Source organism: Protomyctophum bolini (genome assembly GCF_963924005.1).
Source record: "Protomyctophum bolini genome assembly, chromosome: 14".
Lineage (NCBI taxonomy): Eukaryota > Metazoa > Chordata > Actinopteri > Myctophiformes > Myctophidae > Protomyctophum > Protomyctophum bolini.
Window position 1 is genome coordinate 41,216,221 of NC_137875.1, and position 15,094 is coordinate 41,231,314.

Consider the following 15,094-nt stretch of genomic DNA (forward strand, 5'->3'; position numbering starts at 1 on the left):
GTAATACATAACAAGGAATTGTACCTGACTCAATAAAGTTAAAAAAGAGTGAAGGTTTTATACTATTATATTAATATTACATATTAGCCTATATATATAATCTTATATTCACAGTATTATGAATGAACTGTGTATTTTTTTATGAATTGCATAGAACTCTGTGCAAAATCAGAGGTGCTCTATTTCACATGGAAATGTGAAATGGGCCGTGCAGGGAAACCTGAGGCGACGTCAGCCCAGTTCCAGCCTCTCCATCTCGCACTTCTGAGTGGGACAACATCGATGCCTCTATGTCACACAAACTATAATCATGACGCCCACTCAGACAACTTAATCTGCCCATGCGGTGACATGTGCACGTGCAAATGAACGATGGAAAACCACCCCCCTTAACCCACATGAATGGGTTGGGTATATGTATGGGCCACCATGGGGGAACATTTGAGTGAAACCACGTTATCAGTCTGGCTAATGCCAACACAACACAACACAACCCAACCCAACACAACACAACACAACACAACACAACACCCATGAAGGGTTATGACCCTATATACCTAAATCCACCGCTGAATAGAGAGACAGGACATGTATAGGACAGAGAAAGGGGAAAGTATGCAACACTATAGGTCTCGGGCCGGAGACATTGCTAACATGTATAGTCAACATGGGTTTTCAACTAGATTAGGCCGGGGGCCACAACTGTTAGTTAGTTAGTGGGTTCTCAAAATGCATTTTGTGTTCAAACACAACGATTTAAGTAATACATGTGTGCACAGTATGAGCACAGGCAGGGTGATATATGTGCCGCCTAAAAATAGATGTAGACCTATAGTTGACAGTGCATAAACATAATTGCCTTGACATTAATGAGCGTCAACGAGCACAAGCTGGAAGCACACGCACGCACGCACGCACGCACGCACGCACGCACGCACACATGCACACACACACACACACACACACACACACACACACACACACACACACACACACACACACACACACCAGCAGTACTTGTGGCAATCTCACACTTCATATCGCACACACCATATCTGTAACTTTCATTAGCTCTCTGAAGAACCCGCAGGCCACCAGTTGAATACCCCTGATGTAGCTTATGCACTATCTAGGTGACTACTAGTACAGTTTGGGCAGGAACCCCTTTTGGAGTTGCATTATGTAATGCTTTAGCTATTGAAAAATAGCAGATCTACAAGCTCATGTAGCGTGCCACCGAGTGGCGCGCTACGAGCTTGTATAGGTCTGCTATTTTTGAAGAATCGTGAAAAGTGACATGAAAGTGTTTGAGAACGACTGACATAGAAAAACATATATAGCTTTTTCAAGGGATTTAGAAGACATTTGCAGAATCGTTCCCAGGTCAAAACGGGCCTTGTATAGGCTTGTATTTTTTAGTAGCTGACCATATTCTATAGTATCCTACTACGCCTATACACTTGACCTGACTCAGAACTGTTTCTGTTTGTCCATCATGTCCAAGGCAAGGGTCCTTATAGGAGGAGCTGAAGAAATTGGAGGCAATGAATGACAGGGTATAAAGGCTCGCCCCCCCCCCCCCCCCCCCCCCCCCCCCGCCACCCGCCACCCTCTGTCTTTCTGTACACCTCAAACACTCCCCAGAGTCCTTTGAGGCTATATGAGACTCCATGAGATTCCCCCCTCCCGTCAGCTACTAAAGATAGGCCCTCTGAAGCATCTGCGAGAATAATTTTGCTCTCTTAAATATCCCCCATCAGCACTTTATGCCTGCAGCCAGCAGAGATTTCTCCCCTCCCCACCACCACCACCACCACCACCACGCACCCACCGACTGGAACTCCTAATACCTCACACCCTCCTCCCCTCCCCTCCCCTCCCCGTGGCTGCCCGTTACCCCCCCACACTACCCCCCCCACCCACCCACCCCCTCCCCTCTCCCCACCCTGTGGAAGATCAGCCATCCAAGCAAAGGGTGGGTTTTTGCACTCCCTGGGATCTGGGCTCAGCCATAGGGTCAGCATTGGCACCGTGGGGATTTGTATTAATACTGTGATCGAGATCACGAAACCTTTAAGGTCTCCGATTCTGCCTTTTTGGTATTTATATAGGTCCATTTCTCTCACCAAGGATTACACCAAAAAACCCGGTGAGTTGGATCTGCAACCCATCAAGTGTGTCTCAGTGATTTTTACTAACCATCAGACCGCTTGGAATCTATAACCAAAAGGCTGGCTGCTTCAGCCTAATGTTATTAGGGAAAAGGTAATACTGTGTTACAGCCTTTGGACATAATACAGTACTTAGTTATCTGCTGGATAGGAACTGTGCAACTGCTCTTGGGATTTATTAAGTTAATGGAAGAGGATCTGAAAGAGTTGAAGCAAGTTGTTGACTTATTAATTTTGTAGGACTATAAAGGATTTTTTGATGCCGTCAACCAGTGCAGAGAAATGGTGCTATATAGAAGCTCCTTTTCCTCCTTTGAGAGTTCCTCAGTAAGTCTTAAAATGACCAGAAGGAATGGGAGAATGTGCTGACCACTCCCCATGCATGCAGCGAAGATTTATAAGGAGTTACCAAACCCTGGCTTGAATTCTAGACGGAGTGAGGGAGGGGAGCAGGGGGACGGGGGACGGACGGACGGACGGACAGCTTCTGATTATTTTAGGGAAATGAAAAAATCACTCTAACATCAACTATAACCTAAATCCTAACTGAAAGATTTAGAGAGAGATTCAAGAAATTCCATTCGAGTTTTTTTGACAACTGGCGTGCATGCATTGTGTCCTTATGAGTTGTGTCGAGCCCATCCGATAGGCCACTGGCGCAAAAATGTCTTGGCTGAAAATGGCATTTAAAAATAGCTACAGTGGATTGAGTTACAGCCAGTTAGATGTGATGTGATGTTTTGCCAATTGACTTTAAGATACTCCTTGGGAGCTGAAGGCTCAATGGTCACGTGGGTATAGATATAGGACTCAGTGTGATTATAAGCAGGTGAGGTAATCCCCTAACTGTAACCTCAAGACATGCAGGGGCACCTGTAAACATCTTCCAGATTCCTTAGTGTAATCATTAGGTTTGTGTTTTGCCCATGACAGCCAGGTCCATGACTTGTCTTTTTCAGCAAAAGCTTTGAATTCATAAAAGAGTTAGGCGCAAGCTTGAGGTATAGCCGCATGCCACGGCCATGTTGTTGTTACACATGAAGGGGTGCCTTGCCTATGTTATACACATCATCAACAGTCGTCCTTGAATGAGGAAGGAATGATATATACTGTATATTTTTCCATTTTTCCTTGTCATCCAAAACGGCATAGGAAGATCAGAGAATTACCCAAACTGTATTTCTATGATTCAAAAGTCTGAATGTCACCGTAGTCGAGCTGTTGTGTTTACATGCACCGAGCGTGTGTACAGTATCTGATGTCTCCAAGCCAAACGCAAGTTGCTATATGGGCTATATGTTTCAGTCAGACCAGACATCTGTTTGGCTGGAGAATGCAGGGAATCTGAGGGCACTGACACATGAACCTTGAACTTGAAAAAGGAGCTGGGGGGGGGGGGGGATGATGCTGTCTGCCTGATCATGTCCTTCTAGGTTTGTGTTCTGTCATTTCAATTCAAGGTTGGACGGGTATAACACTTTGGGTGGAATGGTTTCCACAATTATTATTTCTCTTTACCGATTTCAGACAAACCTGGGACTAGAATGTCCCCGTATAGGGGAAGTTGAATTGAACTATAGAAAATAGAAAAGAAAAAAAAACGAAATAGAAATAATCTAGATGCCAATGTTTTCATTCACTCAATACTTTGAGGCAACAACTTCATAAAACTCAATAGTTGACTTTTGAAGACTCATTTCATCAACTCTTTTTGATATGTTAACATTTTGAACTATTATGTTGTTTCACGGCAGTGGCCAAAAACTCATAAATAGAAAACCAAAACGGAATTGTTACTGTGTCACAATCTCATCTCTTTTTTTTCTTTTTTTTTTGGATTTAGAATATATAGAATCCCGTGAATACTATTTTAAGGTGCATTTTCAGGATATATTTTGGTGTTTTTTATCTGGTCAGGTGACAAACACTGCTGACTATCACTGTGTCAACAATGTTCTATTTTTCCTCCTTCTCTCTAGAGATGCCTCTGGGAACACCTGCACCACCAAACAAGCGGAAAAAGCCCGCGAAAATCGTTACTGACCTATCCCTTATAAGTCAGGATGGTAAGGCTTAGGTACTTACCTCTTAAACACATATGTGTACATGTTAGAATAATATTCTACGACAAAATGTCTGCGAAACCAGTAAAAATAGCATGATAGATCATTTGTGTGTTTAAGTAAACTAGAGAGAATAAAGTCATGAGCATGCACTGTGGGTGTCAAAAAACAATACTCACCTCAGCAGTGAGCGCTTTAATATCATCATCGTCAAATCTAAATATGAACCTGAGGTTGTTGGTTAAGAAACATCCTGAAGCATGCATCCTAATAAGTAACAGTAATAGCCTGTGATATATAACCTGGCAAGTGGCAACCAGGAAAATGTACCTTCACTGTACATACTTTGTTCACTAGCACATTTTAAATGACATATTTCTGTCTGTCCAATTGAAATGTGGTAATATCATGATATCCGATTACTGAATTAAAGAACCTTTGTTTATCATTGCATAAGACGAATAAATCATTTCACCTGTTCACCAGAACAAGAGCCAGAGGAGTTGGACCTGGGAATAAAGGTCAGGACTCCCAAAGACATCATGCTGGAAGAGCTGTCCCTCCAGAAGAACCGTGGCTCAAAGATGTTTAAGATGAGACAAATCAGGGTGGAGAAGTTCATCTATGAGAACAACCCAGACCTTTTCAGCAGTGAGTCTATGGTAAGAACCTTAGACTTGAATGAAAAAATATTTACGGAAGAACATTATCAGGGTTCCTGAAATGTATGCAGTGAACTTCTTATGAGTCTGAGGAGTATTGTATTATGGTAGGAATCTTACAGGTCAAGATCCAATCCAGTGCATCACTAAATTGTCGTTTTTGTTTAACTGTGCAACCTTTTCAATTTCAGTGTAGTCGATGTGTTTGACACAGCTGTGTTTGGTTCTCCTTTTCCAAATTCACTGATGCATTGTGATATAACCTTGTTAGCCTACATCCATTCACAATCAATCAACGTAATACATATGCTTCCATAGAAACACAGGGTTTATGGTGGTATCCAACCCACAAACTGACAAATGCTTTGCCGATTGTCTGTGAGCTCCAACTTGGCCAAGGGAATCCATTTACTAAATATATCAATGCGTTATGCCCAATGTGCCAAAGGCAGAGCCATATCACAATAAACTAGAAAAAGTGCCCCTCGGGGCTCAGGTCTCCACCAGGCCAGGTCAGGTTGTGGCCTCCTGGTGGCGCTATAATAGGCCAATGTGAAAAGGGTGCCATTTCTTCTAACGCCTTTGATGGCAATTGGATGATTTGAGGCATTTTGTTCCAAAAATGTGTTTTGCAAAAATCCACCTGTTGGTGGCGCTATAACAGGCCAATGTGAAAAGGGTGGGATATATTCCTCAGCCTAGTAGGAAAGTCTGTGCAAGATTTCACGTAAATTGCGTTCATGATTTGATGCTTTTTGTTCAAAACGGGCCAATCCTGCAAACTTTGAGAGCCAATATTAGCCAATTAGGATGGAATATGAAATATCGGACAGATCCGACATGAGCACATGACTATAGAGATATTTAGTAATCTGGAGGAGTAATATAAAAAAAAACACATCAACCTCTTTTTTCCTGGCTGTTGGAAACATAAAACTATTAATTAATACGGAATTTGACACAATTCTTTGATGAATTGAACATGGTGGACCCTCTTGTAAACAAGTGTAATGCTTAATTGGGTCGTCCACTCACAGTTAACAGTCTTTGTATTGAGTTTGTGCTTGAAATGTACTGTAATTCTGCAAACTGTTAATAAATATTTCAGTCAATCAAAATCACAAAACCATCAAAATATATGTCATTTTTATTATGTGGAAAAACATGAAGTTCATGTTTCAAAAGGAAAATGGTAGCGTGTAAATGAACTTTTATAATATCAAGTGCTGATTAAATTGCGTTGCACGCTGTATTTTCCCACCTGGCATATATATACCTGGCAAGCAGTTCCCCCCGTTCTGATATGACTGTTTGTTTTCAGGAGAACTTCCAGAAGTTTGTGCCCAGTCTTGGAGGTCTGATGATGGACGTCGGGGGGAACCTTCTGTGCAATGCTGGTGGAGCCGGAGGAGGAGGAGGAGGAGGAGTGGGGGGAGGGGCTCCTGTGGTCCCACCAAAGCCTGGAAGCAAAGGAGCGGGCGCCGGGTTGGCCGGAGGGGAAGGGGGGCCGGGGGGGGCTGGAGGGGCCAGTGGGGCAGGTGGTGGAGTAACAGGTTCAGGAGGTCCTGGTGGGCATGGCGGAAGTGGAGCTGGAGGCGAGTGGACTCCGCTTAAAGGTAAGTCCGATCGGTTTACTTTTTGCAGGAACAGTGTTATTTCAAATCACGTTTTTAAAAGATGTACAGCATTCTGTTGTCTGGTCTATACTTGCAATCAAGGTTCACAGGGCAACAGGATAACTTAGGCTAATTGTCACACTTTATTTGTGTTATTATTTGGGGTTTTTTGTAGCAACCATTAATTTGATCCGACTAGGCATATGATCTGGAGAGATCACTCCAGAAATACACTTTAATAACTATAATCAATCAATCCACATCTTTGAAATCCATTCTTGTTGTGCTCTATAAGCCATGATATTTCCCAGTTCCAGATTGAAGCCTAAAGCAGAATTTAATTTACATTGTGCTGTTCCTGTGATCTTGGACAGTTAATACTACTATATACATCTGTCTCCCTATAAGCTTGGATTCAGAGCATCAAGACTTGAATGTATAATGGCATGAGGCAATTAAAACATTTTGGAGTTGATCCGTTGACATTGAATTAGTGGCTGCATGATCTCATGGGCACATAGATGTATTTATATTTTACATACAGTATGAAATGAAATTATTTGAAAGTATATAGGGCTTACAGCTCTGAATCTGTAAAATCCCCATTGCTAATTTCCATTTTGTTACATTTGTAGTTTTGCAATTTGTACACTCTCAGTTAGATTAAAATGATTAAAATGTGTGTTTGTACTCTGTACTGTCATAGTGTCCTAAGAATGGGTCCATTATTCACTGTCAATGCAGAAGCTATATAGGATTTGTCTGTCGTCGTCATAACTGCACTCTTGCCTCTTTGTTTTTTCAGCTACAAATTCAAACTCAGCTATAAACCACGTTGTTTATATGTGTTAATATTAACATTGATGGGATTATGCACAGGTGGGACAGAGCTTCACGTGAAGATGTACATGTCTCCCTGGGAGAAGGCCATGAAGGGTGACGAGGCTCTGACAGCTACTCTGAAAACTGCAATGAGTATCCCTGATGCTAAAGAGGATCTGCGCCTGTTCAAAAGTTTCAACAGGTATTACTATTTACGCACAAAAATGAATTTGAAATAAAATAAAGACATATATATTTAAAAAATAAAAACTTGCAATGTTTATATAATAAGTTTGCCTCAAATGACATGCTCAAAATAGGGACACCGGGTTGAAAGTGTTTCTTTGTTATTCTACAACAGGTCGTTTCGAGGAAGCAATCTGATTGGTTGAAACGGTTTCTAGCCGTGGATGAAACCAGCACTGTTCACCACCTAATCAAAACGAAAGAATTCAGCCACTCTGTTTTCCCAGAGCGCTAGTAAACTCGGTGGCTAGGCTAGCTAGTTTCTTGGGACATTTGTGGTCGTAGTGACTACATCTGTCATTACATTTTTTCTTTTTTTTCCAGCGATTTTCTTAGTTTTAAGGGTAACTCGACTTCGTCTCGTTCCTGACCACATCACTGTCGTGGCAATAATCACGTTAAACAACACCCTCTCGTGTAATATTGCTTCATTAATGTCCATTCCTCTGTTAGGACTGCCGTGCCTTTTGGAGGCTACGAGAAAGCCAACCAGCTCCTGAAATTCCAGCTGCCAGACGTCGAGGCAAGCAAAGAGCCTGAGGAGCCCACAGTGTACCAGAGTGAGATTCGCTGTCGGCCTTCCTTCAACCGCACTCCCATTGGCTGGGTGGGAATGAACGAGCCTAACAGCATCCACATGGAGACAGACGCCGTGCCCTTCGATGGAGAGACCGACGAGCTGTGATGACCAAACATAATGATTCATCTACACGCCGTACTAGATCCTTCGGCGAGCAACACGTCTTACGACGAAGTATAAATCAGGCTTAACTGTGATACATGTACACGACAATAGAAGAGCTTAAAGTTCTGTCAGACAACTATAGGCTGCTGTTGAGATAAAGGAGATATAAAGCTATCAATGTGGATGACAGACTGTGCATGAAACAAACCAAAAACAAATTGTCCCGATATTTTGTTGTTAAGCAGGAAAATAAGTTTTCCTGCTGGTTAGGAGTTGTGCTTTTGTGAAGGAAAGTAAGTGAAAAATGAGTAGGAGAGATTTAAGTCGTTTTGTCATGCATGCAGTCTTGATGACAGCTTGTTCCATAATAGCTTTTGCTCTGTAGCGCACAACTGTTATTTATCAATGACTTTTGTTGTTGTTGTTAAGGCCTTTTGACACTGGTGACCTTTGTACCCTTACGACTGTGACTGTACATCCCTCTTCAGAATGCCTATCATGACCTTTTGGTTACTCAGTTGCAGAATGACAGGCAATGTTTTCAATTCAACTGAAACTTTACTGACTGGTACATTAGTCCACTGTATCACCCAGTTCTTCCACAATAAACTATTTCAAATAGTTGTATTCCTATTCCTATTCCTAATTGTATGGCTGACTATAGACTATATACTGTGTGTGTGTGTGTGTGTGTGTGTGTGTGTGTGTGTGTGTGTGTGTGTGTGTGTGTGTGTGTGTGTGTGTGTGTGTGTGCGTGCGTGCGTGCGTGTGCGTGCGTGCGTGCGTGCGTGCTTGCGTGCGTGCTTGTGTGTGTGTAAGGGGTGAGAGAGAGAGCTTTCTGAATATAGGAAAAGAGCATAATTTCTTTGGTAAGTTGCTTGGTGGTGGTAGCCTATAAATTACTGTACACCACAACTCATCTAAAAAGTCAGCAAGGTGCAAAGTGATCAGCCAGTATGCCATATAAACATAATGTACTGTAGACATGCAATTTAGTTACTGCTTCTAAGGCCCCTTTTCCAATGGGAACCGGTTCAGTTCTTTTTGGTTTTTAGTCCATGAGCCAGAGCTCAAAAATTGGTGGGAAAACTATATACCCTATATTAAATTGTTTATAGGATCAATACAAGTAAATTAATACATAATAACCCTTCCACAGTACTAGCAGTAGCTTTTTCATATTTTCGATTATTTGCCATATTTTCCTACATAATGCCTCATTTGCATAATTTAAAAATGTTAAATTTGTAATACAATAAATCATTGTCTTCGTGCAAGTACTCAATTGAGGAAGTTTAATGGTGATAACAATCTAATATAGGTATGGTTTTGCTCCACTCAATTCATAATTAATGATTCAATTTTGGAGCTCTAGCTGGCTCATGGACTAAAAAACAAAAATAACTGAACCGGTTCCCACCGGTTCCAACCGGTGGAAAAGGGGCCTTAAGAGTCACGACAACTCCGTTCACTTCATGGGGCCAGTCCAATGGTGGCTCTTCTACATAGACTTCTACTGGCGAAGAGAGAGAGAGAAAGACAAAGGACTGAACCGGAGGTTTACGGAATATGCATTGGAGTCTATATGGGCTTCGGAGTGACACACGAGTTACATGAACCAAACACCAATCAAGTGAATGTTTGGTCGGTTTTTTTGGGGGGGGCCACCACAATGCTTTTCCAATGGGAGTCACATGGTTTGATCAAACGTTTGTGTTTGATGAGGGGGGGGGGGGGGGGGCAGAACACCACCAGCAATCAGCAATCAAACACAAAATGTTTGGTCAAACCATGTTGTGACTCCCATTGGAAAAGCATTGTGGTGGCCCAAAAAAAATAAAAAAAACGACCAAACATTGCTTCTTTGGTGTTTGGTACGTGTGAATGATCGAGGCCTTGGCAAACTTTGCAAACTGTTAATAAAGTTTTCAACCAATGCTTGAATACTTAATACTTAATAACAGTTTTCTAAGGCCCAAACCACACCGCTGCGACTCCTTGCAACAAAACAAACCACACCAATGCAACTCCTTGCAACAACGCAACATGCCATTTGGAATGTTTGCAAGAAGTCGCAAGGAGTTGTATGTCGCAAGGAGTTGCATGGCGACCCTGTGGTGTGGTTAGGTTAGGGCTTTAGAGGATGTTTAATCCTAGCATTTCCAACAACACTCAATGCAAGTGGAAGGGAGGGGACTTAATTGCTGTGTATATTATTTGCAACACAGTGTTGTGAACTTATGATTCAATACCGCCACCATCTGGCGGAGTCAGGTTAACAGTAAACTCACTTAATAAAGAACTTAAAAACAGTGCAAATGAAAAACAGGGTTATCCCACTCACTTTATAATGGAGCATGACATTTTTGTCTTTGATGCCACTGTAGAATAAATAAAATAGCAGACATAGGGCCATTTGCACCAAGAAAGATTAAGCCTTAATCTGGTTTAAATCAAGGTTTATCTATTAATCCAGTTGCACCAAACTTTAAACATAGTTTTCACTAATCCGGTTTAGTTTTAAACCATCCTTTTAATCTTGGTTTTGTTTTTTTAATCTTGGTTTTAATTTTCACAGTAAACCTGGATTAATGTCAATCCTGTTGCACCACTACTTTAAACTTTGATTTAAGTATCAATAAGGGATTAATTCTAAACCAGCAGGAGAGGAGGTTTAATTGAAAACAACATGGAAGCATATATACCTCTACATGTTTGTTGTTTGGGAAACTATCGGAGGAAGTGGTGGTGTGTGTGATCGACGGAACAGATCTATAAACCTACCACGCACCACGGAGTGACCATACGTCTGTTGTTTTTTTTAGCGAGCGAGACGACTTTTATTATTATATATATTTTTGCTGCAGGCACTATAATTTAAACATTCTCAAATATGAATGAAATAGTAATGCTAATGATGCTCACGACTGCTGCTGTTTATTTACAGCGCAAAACCAAGATGGCGGACACACAACAAAGTTTAATCCATGAATTAATCACAGTTTAAAGTTTTAATCACAGTTTAATGGATTTTAATCACAGGTTAAGGATTTAATCACAGATCTGTTGAGCAATGCTTAAAATTAAGTGGTGCAACACAACTCGAATTAAAATTAATCCTTGATCAACAAATCCCTGATTAACACTAAACTAAACTTTATTTAATCTTTCTTGGTGCAAACGGCCCATAGGCTGGCATAGCTAGGTGACAGAATTTAAAAATACATTTAAATTGTTTCTCCAAGGGGTTATAGCCTATATCAGGGCTTTCGGTCCGTATAGAATTACAAGGATGTTTAGGTAAAGATTGTATTATTTCTATTGCATTCTTTTATTCTTTTGTGGTGTGTTTGACTCTTTTAATATATTCTGTAGAGAATGTTCGGGTGTCGGTCTCCAGAAGAGTCGCAGTTCAGAACAACGAGTGGCCCAGGAAATGATTTTCCATTCATTTTCTCCATAGGCTTTTCCTAAAGTATTTATTTAAAGACGGTTACGCCGCGGACAAAGCCAACTCGGATCGTGACAAATCATGACAATGAACACAATGTTTTGGGCAGATCAAATAATTTATAAGAAGAAAAACAACAACAAAAGTGTTGTAACCTGCCGTTTTTTTCCTACTTTCTAATGATTTCTTTGGCCCAAAACATTGTGTTTATTGTCATGATTTGTCACGATCCGAGTTGGCTTTGTCCGCGGCGTAAACGTCTTTAAATAAATACTTTCTGAAAAGTCTATATGAGGAAAATGAACGGCGATTTATTTTCCGGGTCTCTCGAGGGGGCGGGACTGCGACGCTCTTGGGGGACAATTTGTGGATTCACAGCTCATAAATTCAGTACAATCCGACTCTTTGTACAGCGACTAATCCGACTATATAGAAGTGTCTATTTGCACGTCTCTAAATGTTTTGATGAATTGAACATGGTGGACCCTCTTGTAAACAAGTGTAATGCTTAATTGGGTCGTCCACTCACAGTTAACAGTCTTTGTATTGAGTTTGTGCTTGAAATGTAGTAATGTAATTCTGCAAACTGTTAATAAATATTTCAATCAATCAATCAAAGACTATAGTGACTTGACTTATAGCTAATTGTGTTTCATTTAAATAAGCCAATATCCAATATGTTTTATAGTGCTGTAAGACTTTCCAGTCGATAGAATATAGGCCAAGTCATAAAACACTTTTTTATAGCCACTGTGGGCTACTATAACAAATATGTTTTCATTGTCCAGGCGTTACAGTAAGCCAAGTGGACGAGTAAACGTTCTCTGTTTTTTCTGCAAAAATGATGTGAGTCTGCTCAAGAGCAAGAGCCAGGGATCCCGATTAACAATGCATTAGTTTAACACTCCAGCTCCTGGAGGTGGTATAGAAGGCTAGTAACTAAACCTTGTGCTACCATGTACAAAACTATAGTCCCTCTGATGGGTCATCAGTCTATTGATCTGAACATGTATGTGTGCACGTGCGTGCGTGCGTGCATGTGTTTCTTTTGCAGCAAGATCTGCAGCTAGTTTGGTGCCATCTACACTGCCACCATCACGGCAATATGTATATCTCTCATTTATCCCCAATTTGTAAGATGTGTGTCGTTTTTTGTTTGTTTTTAAACACATTTTTATTTATCCACAAAGTCTGGCCCCAACCAAGTGTGAAATAATTTGCCCTGATGAAAAATAAAATGTATATTTCATACCTCCTGAACGGCAGAGGGCAGTGTTTTTAACACCCGGATACACACTGTACATTGTGGGCACGCGCTTACTGTAGGTCGAAACGTAATATCAACATAGTCACCCGTGACCTGTGTGCGTGAGCTACCAATATGGTACACACTACACAGACACCAGGAGGAGACGTATACGGAACACGAAGATGAGCCCTTGTCTCACAAAGTGGACATGACATTGGCCTATGAGTTCTTTTCTCAGATTAAGGCCTTTCTGCTCAACCTGCAGCCTTGTGCTCCTCCTACCGATCTATGCTGCTGCTTATGTGGGAACAATATGGGAACAATAATCATACTATGCCGATTATCAAGAGGAGGGTGCCATGTTATTATTGCAGCCTCGGACTCCCTCTTTACAGAGGGGGTTACTGAACATGAGGACCCAGAAGAAGAGCGTACAATAAGTAGCATACAACGTCTTCACTTCAACTATTTAAACACCTATTTAAAGGACCAAGCAGTCCTGAAAGGACTTGGTCCTTTATTGTTTTTGTAGTTTTTTTTTTTTTTGCAGATATGGTAGAGGGCCATGCCAAACGGTGAGGATGCGAAGCCCACGACCATTGGCCAAAGGGTGGCGCTATATTGAAAATGCAAACTTTGACCACGCATAGCTCATGAAACGTTAAGTCAGCAATGAAACCTCGACACACATCATGCCGAACAAGTGTCGTGCTCTCACTTTTGAACTCCGACCTCTGGATCACCCACGATTTTGAATTATTATGTTTGTTTTTCATGAACGTTCAAAGCCGTTTGTTTTCTCCGAAGTTTAATAATAATGTTTCAGTTAACCTTTTAATCCCCGTTTCAGACTCATTTCATTAGTTTTCACTCATTGAGCTCCTCATCCGAATCTAGTATATTTTCTGGTTTATATATGCAGTCAATTCATAAATCTTTATACCCACCTTATCATTAGTTATCCTTGCGCAACTTGCTACAAAAGCACTGAATGATTTTGCTTGTTAGCTCGGTAGGTAGAGCTCTTGCCTTTGCAACACACGGTCATGGGTTCAAATCTGGGCACCGACAACTCTGTGTATGAGTCTTCAAGAACCCTTACCTGCCCCCCCCCACTATAAAAAACCGACCCCGTCACAATTCCATGGTCTTTTTCTCAAGTTAAGTCTTCCATGTTTCTTGTGCACATTATTCTTATTGCTTATTGCCTTCCTGCTTGGTCCTGCCTTATCGCTGCTTGCAGCGATTTGTTTCTAGTTCTCATTCTTTTTGTCTCAACTCCTTCTCTCTACCTGGACCACTGCTGACAGGCAGGGCTGGAGTGGGACAACAATTTGGCCCAGACCGTCCGGCCCACCACAACCAGCGCGCAGATAGCAGAAACTCTACCGCTCCGCTCCGTCACGGCACACACAAACAAACAAGCCCTAATTCCACTACTTTTACAGAACAACATAAATGATACAAACAGACAGACAACTACACACAACCCTTTGTAGAGGGTTTTATTTGTCACTCACTGATACAGGTACAGTGAAAGTATCATGATGGCACTGGCAGAATGGCAGCACGCGCCTTTCCTGGTGGCCTGCCGCCTATTGGCCTGCCCTGCCTGTGAAAAAATAAATAAAAATCATGGCGGCCCTACGGTCGCGGCCCACCGGGAAAATGCCCGGTATGCCCGGTGGCCAGTCCAGCCCTGCTGACAGGTCAAGTACTTTGGACGAGACCCAACAGATGGCAGAATGAGGCTTTTCCTGGAGCAACTGTCGTCAAGACACTGAATGAGAAACAGAGCATCACCATGGGAACAGCCCAAAGCCTGGGACCGAGGGTATAGGAACAGCCAATAACCAAGCAACGAGCAGCTCTTTGTGACGAGACAAACGGGTGTTTAACCAAATTCTGACAATGGCTATAGCCTAAAGGCCTATTCATATAGTCTGGATTTCCGGTGGTGAGGTGACCACCGGAGCTGTAATAACGTGGAGCGGTGGTGATTAAAAAAAAAATCAGACTATGGATAATGCTTAAACCTTCATTCACATGGATGGACAGTGCTCAGAGCACACCGAACTGGTCTTGAACAGGCTGGTGTATTCAGTGTATGTTGTGGTGTATACAGAATT

The 15,094-nt window shown here is 41.8% G+C and overlaps 1 protein-coding gene across 1 annotated transcript; it reads left to right on the forward strand.

The window, feature by feature from the left end:
• Nucleotides 1–1,956: 1,956 nt before the first annotated feature.
• myoz1a (myozenin 1a) lies at nt 1,957–8,886 on the forward strand. The gene is made up of 6 exons (XM_080781770.1): nt 1,957–2,149; nt 4,151–4,237; nt 4,721–4,896; nt 6,218–6,512; nt 7,392–7,536; nt 8,034–8,886. Exons 2-6 carry the CDS (start codon nt 4,153–4,155, stop codon nt 8,263–8,265), a joined length of 933 nt encoding a protein of 310 aa, XP_080637896.1. The 5' UTR covers nt 1,957–2,149; nt 4,151–4,152; the 3' UTR covers nt 8,266–8,886.
• Nucleotides 8,887–15,094: the final 6,208 nt, after the last annotated feature.

What these genes read in the sequence shown, in the direction of transcription:
- myoz1a (XM_080781770.1), top strand. Translation starts at nt 4,153, where the DNA reads ATGCCTCTGGGAACACCTGCACCACCAAACAAGCGGAAAAAGCCCGCG. An exon ending in TTTTCAGCAGTGAGTCTATG is followed by an intron (nt 4,897 to 6,217) that starts GTAAGAACCTTA and finishes GTTTGTTTTCAG; the next exon opens with GAGAACTTCCAGAAGTTTGT. An exon ending in CTGTTCAAAAGTTTCAACAG is followed by an intron (nt 7,537 to 8,033) that starts GTATTACTATTT and finishes TTCCTCTGTTAG; the next exon opens with GACTGCCGTGCCTTTTGGAG.